This window comes from Lissotriton helveticus, chromosome 1_1 (genome assembly GCF_964261635.1).
Source record: "Lissotriton helveticus chromosome 1_1, aLisHel1.1, whole genome shotgun sequence".
NCBI classification, from domain to species: Eukaryota; Metazoa; Chordata; class Amphibia; order Caudata; family Salamandridae; genus Lissotriton; species Lissotriton helveticus.
The window spans coordinates 997,653,574-997,673,358 of record NC_136057.1 but is presented as its reverse complement, the minus strand read 5'-3'; the positions used below and the strand labels follow the sequence as shown (position 1 = coordinate 997,673,358).

Here is a 19,785-nt window from a genome sequence, read left to right as displayed (position 1 = left end):
ACTGCTGTTTGGCTAGGATAGCGCTAAAGAAATACCTCATACACGCATACTATGTTCTGGTCAAGCTCTCATCCAACTAGACGGGAGTTGACTACCGCCTTCCAGACAGAGAAGCGAGACAGGATTCACGCAACCAGGATTCAAGCAAACAAGTTGCACACAACTTTGTGGCCGAAAGCTGCATCAGTCTGCTGAGCAATGCATGTAACAGGCGTGCAAAGCGGCCCATGCAGCTGCCCAGCTGACTGCAATGGGGATGGATGTGCATTCTGAAAGCGACTGGTGCAGCCTTTACTCTGGTTCAATGAGCGTCTTTAAAGAGCTTGAACTTATGAAATCTTATATGATATTGAAATACAAGAGCTATTCATCTTCAGCTGTATCTTTAGCTGCTTCACTGCTCGAGGAGCCATCAACTGTGTTTTGAACAGATAACCAGAAGCTATGAAAGATTCTGTTCTTTCTACAAACCTATTCAGAGCTCCAGTCATGTCAAGCTCAAGAGACCCTAGTATCGCCTCAGCTGCGAAAGCGCGAGATTGCTGTTGAAGACTTTATTTTCTGTTTCAAATGGAATTTAGAAGGAACCTTAAAACAAGCATTTACAATGCAATCGGTTTTGCATTTTTGAAAGTTAGAGCTCTTGGCGTTTAAAATGACAATGTTTTTTACTTTTGTTTTTTGTATGCAGTGGAGCGATGATATTTGCATAGCGCTATTGCTATTTGTATGACCTCACGGCGCTGGAGAACAAGAAAATGGGAAATAGGTTATGACGGAGGGGACACAAAAGTAATATGCTGGCTGCAACAAAAAAAATGAAACAGTGCTCATGTGACATCACTTAGGGCAGCTAGGACTATTGAACCATAGGCTGAACAGATTTTCCATAATATACACCAGGAAGGGTCACAGAAAGAGAAGTTAGACTACAACTTGACAGTCAATAGACAATGGAAGAGGACGTGATACAAGCTGTAAGACACAAGACAAACTGAAACAGTGAATATGCCATCTGTTTGGGTGCAAGTATCACCATCCGGGAGATTTGAGTTATGGTTAAAGTTGACTGTTACTGTAGAAATGTAATGCATATATTATGTTTATATTTCTGTACCTTTGATATTCCTCATACTATCTCTTTCCTTTCTTCTTTCATTCTACTGCTTATGCTTTACTTCATTCTTTTATCTCACTCTAAAGAGTCTGTTTTCCTCCTATTCTGTCTATGCTTGTAATCTTCCAATTCTCTCCGCTTGCATATTTTCTATAGCTTCTTCTCTGCTCCAATGCATTGCTCTTGTTCCATTGAGATCATTCTCACCACTCCCCTCTGTTTCAAGGAACATAGTTTTACTCGTTCTAATGATATCCCTTTCCCCTCACACCCCTTACCTACCTGACAATCGGCTGGTTCCCAAACATGCTGGTGCCCATGAAGGACCCCTATGGCTAGGGAAGTTAGTATAATTTCTGGATATACTTCACTCAGACTGGACTTATAAAGCATTGCGCTTTCGGGACATAATTTTTGTCAAGATTCAAGAGGTTCTCTCCGCCTTATCAGTTTCCACTCTATCCCATAATTGAATTTTAAATTACATTTCAAATGTAAGACATTCTGGCATAAATAAAGGATACTGCTGCTTAAACATACACTTGCTCTCAGAATGGATAGGCCACTCGCAATATTTCCTTTCAGATGGAACGAGTATTGGTTTTCATGTGCAAAATGGGACATCGAGTGATTGAGAGAAAACCAATAAAGCCACAACCTTCTAAGACAAAAGTTTGATTCACTAGTCGCACTATTGTAAGAACAATCTATGGTTTATATTTGATAGAAGTTCCCGAGTGAAAATACAAATGCAAAGTACAACTAATAACATAACTGTACACTGACAAACCATATTTGCTTATCATATTATGGTGCGCGCAACAATAAAAAAGATATAGAAAGTATACGAGTAACAATCATCAACACAAATACAATTAAGGCAATCAAAGTTATAGTACCTACAGAAGTCAAATGGAAAACTACCTAAATGTCATAGAAGTCTATCAACTGTGGCGTTCACTATTTGCTGACAGGTATGCATGTATCCGCTCAATGACCCTTCACACCACCCTTATAGATTTTCCGGGTTCTCCCTATTGACACCCCATTTCTCATCCCACCTGTCCTTGCACTTTTTCAGCGTGGCCACCAGCTGGTTGAAGAGGAGGTCAGCCATTGCCAGATCATGCTCCCCTGGCTCCGGTACTCTCCGGGGAGCGGCTTTTTGGGTGTCCCCACTTCTGCACGGCAGGATCTCAGGTTCCAAAGGATTTCCAGCTTTGAGTTTGGCGCTCCCCGCCCGCCGTTGCTGAGACTACAGGCAACCGCCCGCAGCGCCGACGTAAAGGACCTCTAACCTCACGCACGAAGGGCGGAAACGGAAGCAGCAGGGCATGGAGCCATCATTGTGCGGGGCACATAGCCTACTTCTTGATCCTAAATTGGTACACTAGTTGTGTGCCGATTTCCCCGACGTACTAATCTAGTGCTATTTTGGACGCTGTGTAATGTAGAGATTAATTACATAATAATGTACACTCTTCTGTTTTGCAGTATTCAACGTACCCAATTGCTAGGCAACGAAGTGCATAATAGAGTCACCGTCTGATGGATCCCAACCTAAATGTAATGTCTTTACTGTGTCGTTCTTATCTACCGACAAAACAAAACAAGTCAGGTCCCGGGCCGTGCTGTGATTGGCTGACGTCACGGGGGTGTCCCGGGCCGGCAGCCAATCACAGCGCGGCCCGGGAATGACGTCACGGGGGTGTCCCGGGCCGGCAGCCAATCGCAGCGCGGCCCGGGACAAAGGGGCGGGGCTTAAAAAAAGCACCAGAAACGCCCCCGAATCGCGTTTTCAAGAGAAAGCGCGATTGACAGCCTCTGTCTCCCAATGGCTAGCCTCCATTTATGGAGCTAGCCAATGATAGACAGAGGCGGGTCATCACCCGATATAGAACTCAAGAGGTTTTGCTAGCGCATGCGTACTTCGTACGCATTGCTAGGCAAAACCTAAAAAGGACTGCACTGTCTTAAGTACAACTTTGTGTAAAGACGTGCGAGGCTCTTCCTGTGTCCTGCAATTGCTCCCATCACTAGAAAGTCTTTCCATCAGTGGAGGCAGAGGGGGTTTCACTGGCGGCACCAACCCCACTACCCCATGTGAAACGCCAGAAAAGAACACATTTATAATAGTTGATTATGATTGCAGAGAAAAAAGCACCTAAAAGAAGCTTTCTCCAGGAACGTATTTCCTTTAATTTTTTCAAATTGCATTGCATTCATGTGATATCCAATCTAGCTGGTGAATGTCCTTCATGTAGAAAAAATGGCTCATTCCTCTTTACTAGGATTGCATTGGTTGGTTTACATAGGTTTAAGGGGGATGCTGAGACCCTCTATGTCTGCCATCTCTTTTTCAAGTTTGCTAGGCAGGGGTTGTTGGGGTGGAGGGGCCTTTCCTGTTTTCCTGCATCCTCGTTTCATCCTTCTTCTGCTGCCTTATTTGGTTTTTCCCCTTTCTCACCCAACTACTTCCTACACCCTAATACAGGTCCCTCTACACTTTCTCTGATGATGCCTTAATAACACTATCCCTACAGCTACCAAAGTACCCCTAATCCTCTGTTTATGTCTGAGTACCTCGGCCCCCACCGGTCCCTGCTTCTACCAGAGCACCTGTACTAGACTTATACTCAGATACCTAGCCCGCCACGTGTCTAACAAGTTCTTCCATGTCTACCCAAGCACGCGTACCAACACTAGTACCTTTCCCCAGCCTCTACTGGAGTACCTCCGCCCCTACCTGTACCCTAGTCTCTCTAGCCCTGCCTATACCAAAACTACCTGTACCAGACCAATACCCTGACACCTCTACTGCGACCTACACAGCAGTACCTTTACTTACACCCAAGTACAATATTCTCAGTAATACCCTACTTCCTTTCCCTAATCTATAAGGGAGTAACTCTTCCTCACCCAAGTCTCTTTACCCCTCCCTATACTATAGTTTCTGCACTCGGATACCTAGTGCGGCCTTCAATAGATAAATGACGCATATCTGCTCTTCATGCCATAGGTGACAGCAGTTGTTATCCATACAGTCTCCTTACCTTCTCGCCTCTGATACCTGGGAGCCCCTTGGCGCCCTGCAAAGAAAGAAGACACGTCAGCGGTAGTGACGCAAGGGGCCCTGCGCCATTCTTCACAGCAGCACGCGCTCTCTGGCCGCGCCACACTCACATGGATTCCCGCCCTCCCTCCCCAAGGTCAACAAGGTTAACTTGACGCTTTTCACAAGCAGCAGAAGGGAGAACATCTGTCATTACCGATGACTTCATTTTCCCACACACACACGCTATCACAAGGACAGGACACACACAATGTGATGTCACCATCGCTGATTTGAACTGTGGGGCATATTTACAGGCCTCTTGCGCCACTTTGGCGTCACTTTTCCCATGTTAAAAATGACGCAAAAGTGGCGCAAGGGGCTTGTAAATATGCCCCTGTGTTTGTTACGGATTTATTCTAAATTTAATTTGAACCATTTGAGAATATCGTATCCCACTGTTACTAAGTAGCACCCGAAACCAGGTGATCGAATTGCATGAGACCGAAAAAACCCAGCGTGCCACAAATCACAAATGGCGTCAGTGTGTGCGAGGACTCTGAGCGCCTTCACTGGTGCTTTGGGCACTAGGCACCATCAGGAACACGACGGGCCGCTCACCTCTGTGTCACTCCCCAGTAACAGCCTCAAGGATAGTGTAATAAAAACGTGATATGCGATGGACTGAGAGTTCCTCGTGTGCGCCCGATGGAATATTAAATCAACAACCTCCGCTCCATTCAGCGACGCTGGCCAGCGTAAGACACGGTGGGCCTGTTTACACAGAAGATAATAGCACGAGCAACGTAAATCCTCTTTCCACAGGTGCAAAGTGTAAGAGTTGTTATGGAAACCACAAAAGTTCATCAATTGATGTGTGAATGTGGATGCGAGAGAACACCGGAGGCGGATAAAGATTCCACATCCATCTAAAAATACCACTATCACAATTAATAAAATAAACTAGCAGGAAAGGTGAAGGAAAGTTCAAAAAAACTCACTGCAGAATCATTGAAAACATTATCAGCTTTAAGGTTATTCTGCGTGATTCCTTTTCCGAGTTAATCTGTGAGGCAATGCCGGAACACGGGGAGGCGTAGAAGCACGTGCCTCAGACTCCCACAATGCAGCTGCCGGTGACTGTGCGCAGAGCATAGAACTTTACTACCCAACATGGCCGTGTGCTGATATGTATATGCTCCCGGGGCGGACAGAGTGCACAAACAGCAGAGTCCAGCTACCTGTGCAATAAAGCCTGAGTTATTAAAACAGGATAGTATGTCACTTTATCGTGGGCTACTACATCACTTCCACTACATCACGGGGTATTTCATCACCTCCATTACATTGTGGTGCGTTACATCGAACTCGTGGTAGTAGGCTCTACAAATCCTGATTGATTGATTGACTTGTAGTGCTCAGAAGTAACTGTAAGATGCCACTAGGGTTGGGTGAAGAATTCTGACTGCTCCGCCAGCGGAGTTCGCAGAGTTGTGTCCCCTCTCAGTAGTGGATCGTGGAGGGAGTGCCGTGGGGCGGTGAGGCGGGTCAGGGGAGGGGCAAAGGTTAGGGGTAGTAAACTCCGGCTCACGGCCGATCGGAGTAATGTAAACAAATAAATAAAACGAATTTCATTGCACGCGCTGAAACGCATTTGGCATTTCAGCGCGCGCAATGAAATTTGTTTTATTCATTTATTTGTTTACATTACTCCGGTCGGTCGTGAGCCCGAGTTTACTACCCCCAACCCTGCCCCTATCCTGCCCCACCGCCCGGGGCACTCTCTCCACGAGCTGCTACTATCCCCTCTGCGCTGTTCTGAAAAACTCTACGAAGGGACGCAGAGTAGAGTTTTTTCTCTTGCGGGGCCTAACCAATGTTAGGTTGGCGAGCGCTCGCAAGAAAAAATCGTGCACTGCTAGACCTCTTTCTGGCGTGATTTCTCAACACGGGAAAGTCGCGGCAGGTCGCAATAGCTCAAGTTGAGAAATCTGCCACTCACGTTGAGGAAGCTGTTGCTCAGCAGAAAGCAGCAGTGCCCTCAGGCACAACATGGAGTGCCGTTCATGCTGATTTTTCAGCATGGGACAAACTCCCGGTGCTTAAAATCAATGCGAGCAGTGCAACTTAATAGACTCCGTCACTCGTAGAACTCCGTAGAGTGCAGCCGAGTTTTTGCGGCACTTCACGGAGTTCTGCAGAGTAGAACTCAGCGAACTCTGCCCAGGCCTAGATGCCACTAGGGGTGGGCGAAGAATTCCGCTCCGTTGGCGGAGTTTGCAGAGTTTTGTGGAACAGCATGGACTGGGCAAAACTCTGTGAACTCCGCCAGACTCAGAGCAGAGTTTTTTCTTTTACGCGGCTCCCTAACATTAAGTTGGTAACCGCTCATGAGAAAAAAAATACACACGCTAGACATTTTCATGGCGAGATTTCTCAACGTGGGCGGTCGCTGCAGGTCACGACCATTTGTGTTAAGATATCTGCAATTCATGTTGAGGAAGCCATCGCTCGAGTAGAATGTCTACTCAAGCAGCAGAAAGCAGCAGAAAGCAGCAGAAAGCAGCAGCGCCCTCCAGAGCGATGCAGAGTGCTGTTTACACTAATTTTACAGTGTGGGACAAACTGCAGGTACTTAAAAATAGTGTGAGCTGCATGACTAAATAGACTCTGCCACTGGTGGAACTCAATGGAGCACAGCAGAGTTTTTGCAGCACTTTGCGGAGTTCTGTGGAGTAGAACTCTGTGATCTCAAAAGACCAGGGGGAGATCCCGTGCAAGAAAGAACAAGATAGGAATTCTGCCACGAAGGGGGATAACTAAGAAACTTGAGCAGGATAAGTTGGGTACAGAACCACAGAAGGACAGATTTGATCTTATACTCTCTACAATGCAGCAGATCCAAGGGGAAGCCCGGCTGGAGAGCCAAAGAGCCAAGCGGGCAAACAAGGAAATACAGAGATCTCTCCACAAAGTCCAGGAAATGTGTGCTGAAGCCGCAGGCAGATTGACCGAGGTTGAACAGAGGACTGGTAAAATCGAAGACGATATGGCAAAGATGCAGGAATTTAGGCAGACTCAGGAGAAAACAGAATCTGACATACTCTGGAAGTTGGAAGACTTCGAAAATCGGCAGAGGAGAAACAATATAAGGCTGCTTGGAGTGGAGGAGGGCAAGGAAGGAGGAGATACAAGAGCTTTTGTTGTAGACTTGATGAAAGGCGCATTCCCAGAGATGGACGCATGGGACTGGGACAAAGAGGTGCAACGTGCGCACAGATTTCCCCTCACACAGAAAAAGGGTAGTGTGGGCATAAGAGCAAGGGCAATCCTTGTGTATGTCGGAAACTATTTATTAAGGGAGGAAGTGATAATGAAGGCTAAACCCATGAAGAAGCGAACTTATAAGGATATAACTTTTTTTGCTCGACCAGACTTCTGCCACACAACAGTGGAAAGAAGATGGCGTATGCGGCAACTCATAGTACCGTTTCAGAACATAGGATGTGAGGTCTATTTATTGTTTCCTTCCCGCCTCAAAGTAGGTCTTAATGGCCAGTTTAGAGTTTTCTTCTCTGAAATCACTGCGCAGGAGTATCTGACTTTTCTTCGAGAGGAAAGAACACACAGGGATCGGAATATACAATCTGATCGTGCAGAAAGCTTAAAACAAGTAGCTCTTATCACAAAGAAATAACTGAGCTTTTCTTGAATAGTATGAGGTAATTTTTGAAAAACGATGTATCAAGGGGGAGTGGCTGGGGGAAACTCCCCTGGGGGGGTGCGGCTGTCACATATAGGTCAGGATTGACCTATTTGCCAGTAAGGGAAGGGGGGGGAGGGCAAAGGGGTTGTGGGGTGGGTCTTAGGGGGGGAACAGGGCACGGCAGGATATGCTATAAAGAAATGGAGTTTAAAAAGGGCACTTATAAGAAAGGGGGAAAGGGTGGAGTTGCAAATAACTAAGGGAGGCAATATAGAAATGAATGGTAATCGAATAACGATAATATGTTGGATAATAAAATGGCTGGTATACAGAAGAGTTTCCGCGAGGAATAAGATATGTGACAATGTCTACAATGAGCATTAGGGTTGTAACATGGAATCTATGTGGTTTAAATGATCCCCTAAAAAGAGCAAAAGTTGCCTTATTTCTGAAACAAATGAATCTGGATTTTGTATTTATACAGGAAACGCACATTATGATGACACAAGCACATCTTATGACACAGTTAGGATTTCATCTCCTAGTTCATTCAAGCCAAGGGGTTAAAAAAAGAGGGGTAGCTATTTTAGCTAGGAATAAGAATATTTTGACCAGGAAGAAAGCACAGGATAAATGGGGAAGATGGGCAATGATCGAGTGCTTTATTGATGGGGAGTGGATTACGTTGGTAACTGTTTATGGCTCAACACAGGATGATCCTGAGATCTTTCAATTTTTAGATGTCGAGCTAGCAACATGGGCACCGAAAATAATTTTGGGAGGGGATTTTAATATTAATGGAGCAGATGGACTAGGATTGGGTTCCTTTGGAAAATACAAAGGTAGGAAAAAGAAAGTAAACCAGGCAATACATAGTTTAGTTTTAAATAACGCTCTTTCAGATGTCTGGGGGAAAAAGAGAATGGATAATAAAGGCTTCACATATTATTCTGCCCCACACCAAATATGTGTAAGATTAGATTATTTTTTTATCTCAAGCATTATTATTCCAGATTCAAAGATCGAAAGGCTGCCTCGGATCCTTAGTGATCACAACCCTTTAGTACTCACTATGACAATAAGATCAAATACCAGACAATACACAAATTGGACTTTTGAAAGAGACCTATTGAAAGACGAACAATATATAGAACATATGAGCACATGGATTAGGGATTTTTTTATTTTCAATAGGGACACGGCAGAAGTGGGAATAGTCTGGGATACATTTAAAGCTGGAGCACGAGGGGAAACCAAGAGTTATAATTCCTACAAAAGGAAACAAGCTCAATTGAGGAATTTAGAGTTAGCTGAGAAGGTTCTCAAGGCAGAAGAGAACCTAGAAAATAGCGTTTTGACGGGGAGGGATTTGGAAAAGGCTCTGACAGAACTAGTGAAAGCAAAAGGCGACGCCGAGGGTCAAATTGCCAGTAAGGCAGCAAAAATTTATAATACTAGGCGAGAGAAGTGTTATGAGTTAAGTGAGTCAGTAGGTACAATCTTGGCCAGTCGGACAAGGCAACAAGAAGCTGTCAGTATAGTTAGAGAAATCAGGGATACATCGGGCATGGTTCATTCAGACTCGAATGAAATAAGGGAAGTATTCAGGCTATTTTATGAGAACCTGTATGACGATGAACTAGAGGGAAGAGATTCACAAAGAGGTAATGAGGAAATGGAGGAGTATCTTCGAGAGATTCCTTTAGATAAAATCGAGGAGGAGGAAGCAGATGGATTAGAGGCAGGGTTGCAGACAGAAGAAATTAAGGAGGCAATATGGAATCTGCCCTCTGGCAAAGCGGCAGGCCCCGATCAGATTCCTATAGAATTTTATAAAGTATTTTGGGACCTCCTGAAAGAAGAAATAATGAAGGTTATGCAATTGGCGCAGTTGGGCAAATCAGTACCAAAGTCATGGGGAAGTGCTGAGGTAGTTGTTATATTAAAAAAAGGGAAAAATCCGGAAGACCCAGGGTCTTACAGACCGATTACTTTACTCAATGCGGACGTAAAAGTTTTCTCCAAGGCACTGGCATCAAGGCTCGCAAGTATTATTGATAAAATAGTCAGTAGCTGCCAACACGGCTTTATACCAGGGAGAGGAACTACTCATCATATAAGAAAAGTGATAACGCTACTTGATGTCACTTCAGTCACAGGAGACCCGATGGCTGTGATGTTACTCGACGCAGAAAAAGCATTCGATCGGGTCTCCTGGGGCTATCTTTGGTATGTTTTAGAAAGAACAGGTATTAAGCACGGTTTTATAAAAGCCTTAAATACTCTTTATTTAAAACCGGTGGCAACTTTACGAGTGAACGGTGGAAATACGGGTCAATTCCAAATAAAAAGAGGTACTAGACAAGGGTGTCCTTGCTCACCGTTATTGTTCGCCATATATATGGATCCATTAATACGGAGGATAGAGGTATCCGAGAGGATTGCACCTTTAACAACACTAATCGGGCAATGTAAAATTTTAGCTTACGCAGACGATATCGCTGTCATTTCTCCAGAACCCTCTGAATCTATAGATCATCTTGAACTTGAGGCGATGAAATTTGGAAATATATCGGGGTACAAATTAAATACATCCAAAACGCAGATAATAATAAATTCATTTACTCAATGTGCAGACAATCGGGTGGTGCAGGAAGGTATGTACTTAGGGGTTATTATAAGGTCAGACTTGGATACTCTAGTAGAAAGGAATAATAGACCTTTGATTAAGAAAGTCGAAAAAGATTTGGATAGATGGGACAATTTGCATATGTCGTTAGTGGGGCGGACAAATATAGTAAAAATGTTGATACTCCCAAAATTTTTATATTTATTTAGAGCGATCCCTTTATTACTTGAGGTTAAAATATTTAAGAAACTAGAGTGTATATTAAATAGATTCATCTGGGCAAAGGGGAAAACAAGAAGGGCCCTTAGATACATGACACTGCCGCGAGAAAGGGGAGGCTGGGGAGTTCCAGACTTAAAATCTTATTACTGGGCGGCGGCCTTACAAAACATGATTGGTATGTTGGGCGGGGAAGAATCAGAAGAATGGAGCAAATTTGGTTCACTAGCAATTTATGGATTAACTATGGGAATGGATGTGAAGGATGTCTTGTTGAAATTCACAGAGGCTAGCTATTATAAGAGGACAAAATTTAAGACGCTCATAGCAGCATTTGACATTTGGAAAAGTTTTTCTAAAAAAATAGGTTTGGGGAAATATAATGTGTATACTAGACTCACATATAATCAAAATCTTCCACAAGAGATTTTTTCGGGACCAATATTTGCGGAGTGGGAAAATAAGGGAATTAAAACTGTAGGGGATGTAATGGGGGACCACGCGATTCTTCAATTTTCAGATTTACAAACTAGATTTAATTTAGAAACAAGGCAATTTTTCAAATACTTACAAGTTAGGAGTTTTTTGTTGAACAAAAAAGGAGGAGCTTTGGGATTCAGGCGCAATCAAATTATGGAGATAATCCAAGGCGGGGAAGACTGTACAATTAAAAGGCTTTATGCGGAATTGATAAAACTAAAACGGGATGACTGTCAAAATTGGAGTGAAAAGTGGAAGGACAAGCTTAATATCAGTTGTGAAAGTTTTGGTATCTCTCTAGAAAATGGTTACTCTTTGCTATGTTCAGCACCATTGCAGGCGCAACATTATAAAACGTTATATCATCTATATTACACACCTGCCAGAATAGCACAATGGGGAAATACAGTGGGTATTAAGTGCTATAGGTGTGGAAGCCTGGATGCCAACTTACAACATGTATTCGCTACGTGTCCTCATCTAGATTTACTAAAAAAAGAAATCGAATGTTTTATAAACAATGTTCTAGGAATTGATATTGTGTTAACTCCCGGAACTATATTATTAGGAGTCAATCTTGAGGATGCAAGAACATATTGTGGGAGGGAATTTCTTTTTGTTGCAATATCTGTTTTGAGAATATGCATAGCTTCTGCATGGATTGACCCTATACCGCCTACTTTCCATAAATGGCTGGCTAAGCTATTATTAACATATAACATGGAGAAAGAAATATATGCAAGGAAGGGAAAAAAGGGGAGGAAGTTGGGTAACATAATATGGGATCCAATAACGCGCTGGAAAGATAATTTAACAGCATAATATTGACTTTTGCTTATAATAGGGTTAAAATAAGGCGTAGATAAAAGATATAAGCTTGTATGCTGGTTATAATGGCAGGGAATTATTTTACTGCGGGAAAACTCTAGGAAAAGGTAATTTTGACTGATTACACTTATGTTATACAACTCGGAATTATATCTAGAATTTGCCTCCTTTATTCATTTATTTATGCCTGCTGATGCTAAATATGTTGTTTTTCTCAGTGTAATGTTATGCATTATTATTTTGTTCTTTTTCTCTTGTTATGAATATTGCCGTGCCCTGTACATAAGTGCAAAATAGTTCAATAAAAAAAAAAAAAAAAAAAAAAAGAACTCTGTGAACTACGTCCAGATCTGGATGCCAGTTGTCTCTATATAAATCATCAAAATATTTAAACAACTAGCTCTAACTGAGCTTACAATAACAGACAAAGAATAGGAAACTGAACAACTGGCGTGACTATCACACCACAATAACACTTCATGCACCACTCGCCTTCAGTATATTATCCACACTTATTAGATATGGAACCTCCTCTACACCCTCTCGCCAGACATCGCCTTCTTCAAGGAAACCTGGATGGAAATCTGGATCAATGCCTCCTCCGTCTCAGACATAGCCAACGCAATCCCCTATGGATACAAGATCCAGAGGAAGGACTGCCCACACTGCCCAGGAGGGGGATTCCAACTTTCCACCTTCAGCACGAGCGACTCCCTCTCCAACACCGAACACATTCACTTCCAGGTACAGACCAGCCCCAGACTCACGCTTCGCGGTACCCTTGCAAACAGACCCCTCAGGCCTCGCACTTCTTTCACCTCAAACATTGACAACCTCATCGCACCCCATGCCATCGCCTCCACAGACTACATACTCAACTGAGACCTGAACTTGCACCTCGACAACAGCACAGCCCTGACTCCACCGCCCTGCTGGACAACCTCGCCAACCTCGGACTGAAGCAGCTTGTCACCACCCCCACCCACAAGGCCGGACACATCCTCCACCCCATCTTCACAGGTGGGACCAACATACACATCAGCCACACCTTGCAGCCCCTCTGGACAGACCACCACTGCACACACTTCTCCTTCAACACCACCAACGCACACAAGCCTGCCCCCCGCCTGCCACGAAGGAATTGGAGCAAGGTCATAGAGGAGCACCCCGACTCCACCCTCAACCACGACACCCCTCCACCAGACTGATGCCAACCCTGCAGCCAAGGAACTACACCGTTGGATCACCAGCTGCACAGACAAGCTCACTCCCTTCAGCCACCTCAACAGACAACACCCTCTGAAGGCAGCCGCGGTGCGTCCATTGGGGCTTAGGGGCATATCCCCACTAAGCCCTGAACGCACCGTGACAAGAGCAGCCAGCACCTCAATAGAATAGAAATATTAATAATTATAATTACTGTAGGAAGGGGGAGTCTCTGGTTGGCGCAGTGCAGCACTGGCGACAAGCAGGGCCTCTCTCTTCCCTGTCAGGGCTGAGGGTTACCTTCAAGACAACCTCTGCTTACCCTCTAGGTAGTGTGGCTTAAGCAGTCTTAGGCTAATCTCTGGGGCATGTAGGGTTAAACATTTGCAACATTACACCAGCACCACCAACCCACCACACAATGACACCAAACTGTATTTGTAAAAAATATATCTTCTTTATATAAATTTCAAGCAGGCTTGTAAATACAGTCTTGGTTCACTTAAAACGGTTCCAGTGTACTTTAGGTTAAGTTGCCACAGTTCTTTCTTAGCAATAAGCAATCTTTGTTTAGTGTTATTCCCAAACAGTTCTTTAAGTTCCTTTTACACAAAAAGGGGGGTCAGGCTCTTCAATGTATCGTTGTGGTTCTGCAGGCGCTGTTCCTTATCAGCCAGGGTCACCCCGGGCTGTCCGTGGACCTCTCTGCGCCCCTCGGCTCCTCCGCGCTGGAAAAGCGGGCCCGGTCTACCCACCCTCACGCTTCTGGCGGGGGCGGCGGCCGGGGAGTCAAAGTCCGCCTCTCTCTGCGCGTTGCACGGCTGTGCGCGGCTGGCGGGGGAGAGAGCGGGGGCCCTGGGAGCGCTCAGCACGCGGCTCCTGGGGCGAGGCGAGGCAGCGGGCGGTGCGAGCGAAGCAAGGCAGATGCTCGCACCGCGGGGCAGGACACAGTACCTTTTCTTGTTGAAGCAGCCTGGGCACAGTTCAGCGCGGTGATCCGCGTCGCGGTGTCTTCCTTCCGACGTTGGAGCGAGCGGCGGCTCGGCTCTGGCTCGGGGGTTGGCGTTGCGGCGCGGGCCGGGCTGATGAAGCGCCTTGAGATTTCCTGACATAGTGGGCACACGCAAACGGGGTAGCGATCCTCGGCGTGGGCCTCTTTCTATCCAGGCGACGATCAGGTGCCCCACGCAACAGCTGTTTCAGCGGCGGCGCGTTCAGGGGCACAAGACTCGAAGGGGTGCAAGCAGGCACCGGGCGCCACCCTCTCTTCACGATGCGAGCTGCAGCTCGGGGCCAGTCACGGTGTTTGGATCAGCTGGGCTGGTCTTCACGATGCTCGGGGCCAGGCAGGCGGCAGTCACTTTGTTTAGAGCGAGGGCAGCTCCCAGAGTGGTGCTAGAAAGCGCGATTGTCAGAGCGCGCTCTGCTTTTCCTGGAGAGGCTCGCAAAAGGAAAACAGCGTCTTGCAGTGGTTCCTCTGTCAGGGGATAGCGCCCACTGTTCCTGGGGCGCTGGTCAGGGGGCAAGTTCACAGGCAAGCCCTTGGAGATCTCTCAGCAGAGTTTGGCACAAAGTTCAAAATAAAAAGCAAAAGTCTCTTGTAGTCTTTTCTCTTCCTCTCCTTTGGCAGCAAGGCACCAGACACAGGCCAGAGTCAGCACTCCTCCTTGTAGTCCTTCCAGGTCCTTCTCTTCGGGCAGAGTTTCTCTTGTAGCACAAACAGGATCTAATTTACAAGGAGCAGGGCTCCTTCTTTTATACCCAGTTTCTTTTGTTCTAGCAAGCCAGGGGGGCCTCTGCATAACTGCTCCAGTCTCTGAGCACTTGTTGTGGGTACTTCTGGCTTCTGCATTCAGTGTGAGGGCAGGCACATCAGCCGCTCCCCAGGGGGGCGGAGCTGGCATTGTGAAGGCAGGGGCAGCTTGAGCACCTTGTTGGCAGGCTTCGGTCCTTCCTGGGCCAGGTGCAGGCTGAGTCATCAGTCGCTCCCCAGGAGGGCGGAGCCAGCATTGTGGAGGCAGGGGCACAGCCTGATGCATCATTCAGGGGAAACTCCCACCACCCACTAAGGGGTCATCCTGCTAATCACTACCTGTCAACTCCCAGCCCTGTCACTCACACACACCAGACAGTCAGATCCACATCCAAGCAGAGGCGGGCTGAAATGGTTAGGCCAGCAAATGCTAACTTTCTAAAAGTAGCATTTGCAAACACAGGATATTAAAATAAACTTTACTAAAAGAAGTATTTTATTATTCTGAGTTCAGGCATACTAAACATTAATTTCTACCATGTTCCCTGAGCCTGCTGGGATTATAGAGTGTAATAATTCCAGCAGCCCAACTGGCCTAGAAGGGAACTGGTAGCCTTACAATAGTGAAAAACGAATTTGGCAGTAATTCACTATTAGAACATGCCACACACATCAGGGCATGTTCTACCTTACACTTACAATGCACCCTGCCCTCAAGCCTACCATAGGGGTGACTAATATGAAGTTAAGGGAAGGTTTAGGGGCTGGCAAGTGTGTGCACTTGCCCAGCCAGCATGACAGTACCAGACTGCCCGTAGGTTCTGCAATGGCAGACCCTAGACACATTTTAAGGCTGCTTCTGTGGGTGGCGCCACCAGCGCTGCAGGCCCACTAGCAGTGTTGGCATTCACAAGCCCTGGCACTCCTGGTGCACTTTACTAGGGACTAACAGTAAATCCAATGAACCAATCATGGACATCAATCACAGGTACACTTTACAGTAGGGAGCACTTGCACTGCGGCACGGGTTGTCCGTGGCGCAGTGCCCTGAGTAGCAGACACCAGCAAAACATTTGAGGCACAACAGCAAAAAGTGGAAGGGAAACTCACGCCAAGGTGCCAGGTCTAACACGTGTCCCCTCCAGCTGAAATATGGGGGGAACTACCCTTCCCCAGGGAGTTCCTCATCACTAAGGCGGAAAAATCTGGACAGACCATCAGCGTTGGCGTGATCTGTGCCAGGGCGGTGTTCCACCGTGAAGTCCATACCCTGTAGGGAGATGGACCACCTCAACAGTTTTGGGTTCTCACACCTCATTTGCATCAACCATCTGAGGGGCCTGTGGTCTGTCTGAACCCGGAAGTGAGACCCAAACAAGTAGGGTCTTAGCTTCTTCAGCGCCCAGACCACAGCAAATGCTTCTCGCTCTATTGCACTCCACCTACTTTCCCGTGGAAGTAACCTCCTACTGATGAAGGCTACGGGTTGGTCCCAGCCCTCCTCAGTCATCTGTGAGAGAACAGCCCCTACACCATGCTCTGAAGCGTCTGTTTGCACTATGAATTCCTTGGAGAAATCAGGAGCCAGGAGCACGGGCGCCGTGCACATGGCAGTCTACAGGGTGTCAAAAGCCTTCTGACAGGTGTCAGTCCAAATCACATTCCTGGGCTGCTTCTTAGAAGTCAGCTCGGTCAAGGGGGTCACAATAGTGCCATAGCCCTTGACAAACCTCCTGTAATACCCAGTGAGCCCCAGGAAGGCTCTCACTGCAGTCTGGGTCTTGGGGGGTTCCCAAGCCAGGATGGTTGCAATTTTGGGTTGCAAGGGTGCCACCTTGCCACTCCCCACTTGGTGTCCCAAGTACACCACTGAACCCTGCCCAATCTGGCACTTGCTTGCCTTGATTGTGAGGCCTGCCTTGCGCAGCGCCATCAACACTTCCCAGAGGTGTCGCAGGTGTTCTGGCCAGGTGCCACTGAACACTGCGATGTCATCCAGGTAGGCGGCACTGAACTCATCCAGCTCAACCAACACCTGGTTGACCAACCTCTGAAAGGCGGCAGGGGCATTCTTCATCCCAAATGTCATAACCCGAAACCGGAAATGCCCATCTGGTGTGGAGAATGCGGACCTCTCCTTTGCCCCATCGGTCAAGGCGATCTGCCAGTACCCAGACGTTAAATCAAACGTGCTGAGGAACCGGGCAGCCCCTAGCCGATCAATGAGCTCATCAGCTCTGGGGATAGGGTGCGCGTCAGTCTTGGTGACTGAATTGAGTCCTCTGTAGTCCACACAGAACCGGAGTTCAGGTGTGGCTCCCGGCGCAGCAGCCTTTGGGACCAAGACCACGGGGCTGGACCAAGGACTGCTGGAAGACTCAACCACCCTAAGAGCAAGCATCTTGGAGACCTCCTCCTTGAGGCAGGCCCTGACCCTGTCAGTTACCCTGTAAGCCTTATGCTTCACAGGTAAGCTGTCTCCTGTGTCCACATCATGGACGCACCAATCTGTGACACTAGGAACCAGGGAGAACAGATCTGGAAACTGCCCCAGCAATTGGCGGCAGTCTTCCTGTTGCTCAGGGGTCAGGGTGGGTGAGAGGTTAACTCCATCCACTGACCCATCTTTCTCACAGGCCACTAAGAGGTCAGGAAGAGGCTCAGACTCCTCTTCCATTCCATCATCAGTGGCCAACAGCATGCCCACTTCGGACCTTTTCAAGTGGGGCTTGAGGCGGTTAACATGGAGGACCCGTAAAGGATTCCTGGGCGTCTTCATGTCCACCAAGTATGTCACTGAGCTCTTGCGCTCCACAACCTCAAATGGGCCTGTCCACTTATCCTGAAGTGCACAGGGTTCCACTGGGGCCAAGACATACACCTCCTGTCCAGGCTGAAGCTCTACCAGAGTGGCATTCTGGTCGTACCACCGCTTCATCTCCTCCTGGCTAGCTTCCAGATTTGCCTCAGCAAGTTGTCTGAAGCGCCTGGTTTGGTTTCTGAAGGCCAGCATGTAGCTATATACATTCTGGGGAGGTTTCCTGGGAGATTGCTCCCAGCCTTCCTTTACCAAACTCAGTGGTCCTCTCACGGGATGACCATACAGCAGTTCAAAGGGGCTGAACCCTAGGGACTTCTGTGGCACCTCGCGGTATGCAAAGAGCAGGCATGGTAAGAGGACGTCCCACTTACGCCTCATTGGACCCTCCAGGCCCATGATCATGCCCTTCAGGGTTCGGTTGAATCTTTGAACCAACCCATTTCCTTGGGGATGGTAAGGTGTGGTGAACTTGTAGGTTATACCACACTCTTGCCAAAGGGACTTCATATACTTGGATATGAAGTTGGTCCCCCTGTCGCTCACCACCTCTAGAGGGAATCCCACTCTGGAGAAAATTCCCATCAGTGCACGCCCCACCACGGGGGCCGTCACTGTCCTCAGAGGGATGGCTTCAGGGTACCGGGTGGCATGATCCACCAAGACCAGGATGAACCTGTTGCCCATGGCTGTCTTGGGGTCCAGAGGCCCAACAATGTCAATACCCACTCGTTGGAATGGAGTACTGACCACAGGGAAGGGTTGGAGGGGAGCCTTGTTCTTCCCTCCGCTCTTCCCACTTGCCTGGCAAGTTGGACAGGTCCTACAATGAGCATCTGAGCTCTTGTGCATTTGGGGCCAGTAGAAGTGGGTGACAAGCCTGTCATAGGTCTTGTCCATCCCCAAATGTCCTGCTAAAGGCACATCATGAGCCAGTCCCAGTAGGAAGGCTCTGAACTTCTGGGGTACCACCAGCACACGGGCTGACCCAGGTTCAGCAGCCTTAGGCTCTGAATACAGGAGGTCATTCTCCCAGTACACATAATGTGTTTTGGCCTGAACACCATTGGCCTGGTCTGCAGCCTGCTGCCGCATACCCACGAGAGAAGGGCATTCTTTCTGCTCCCTGCAGAATTCCTCCCTGGAGGGGCCTCCTTCTTGCTGCCAATGGGTCAGCTCAGGCAGGTCCCCCAGTTCGGCAATCTGTTCCCCAGTAGGCTCCAGGGCATCCCCCTCAAGGTCTGCTTCCTCCTGGACCGTGGGAACTTCAGGGGCCGGTTTCCCGCGCACCCTGCGCCTTCTCCCTAAGGCCGGTTCCTGGGCCTCTCCTTCAGGCCCCAGGACCTCTTGATCACCCCTACTGGCTGCCATCGACCGGGTGGTCACGCACGCCCAGTCAGGTAGACCCACCATCTTCAGGTGAGTCGTCTTCTCCACCTTTTCCCAAGGGGAGTCCTCCAAGTCGTTCCCTAGCAAACAGTCAACAGGCATGGCTTTCCTCACACAGACCTGCAGAGTACCAGAGACCCCCCCCCCACTCGAAGGGAACTTGAGCCAGTGGACATTGGCTCTCAGAGTTGTCAGCATTGACAACCCTACAATAGGCATGGGGTACAACCTGCTCTTGAGACACCAGGTGATGCCTCACTGCAGTCACACTGGCTCCTGTGTCTCTAAGAGCCTCAGCTTTCTTACCATTGATGGTAACCACCTGCCCATATTTTTTAGTGTTAGAGGGCAGGTAGTTTGTAGGGACCATCTCACTGTCTCCTAGTGAGACTAGGGTCATCTGAACAGGATCTCCACCCCCCGGGACCATCACTTCTTCTCCTAAGTGAACACTGGTCACTTGTCGGGGCGGAGCACCAGTGGGTGCTGGTTTTCCAAACAGGCGACACTTGGGGTCACTGGCTATGTGCCCGGGTCACCACATTTGAAACAATTGAAGGGCCCCTTTGGAACAGGTCTACCTGTCGG

At 47.6% G+C, this 19,785-nt stretch overlaps 1 protein-coding gene across 1 annotated transcript in view; it reads right to left on the bottom strand.

Moving 5' to 3' along the window:
- Positions 1-19,785, bottom strand: part of LOC144763327 (uncharacterized) — a 1,153,250-nt gene that overhangs the window by 307,383 nt on the left and 826,082 nt on the right. Inside the window, exon 74 of the mRNA XM_078648815.1 lies at positions 4,171-4,206. Within this exon, the coding sequence (XP_078504941.1) occupies positions 4,171-4,206 (36 nt within the window). The remainder of the gene's footprint in view (positions 1-4,170; positions 4,207-19,785) is intronic.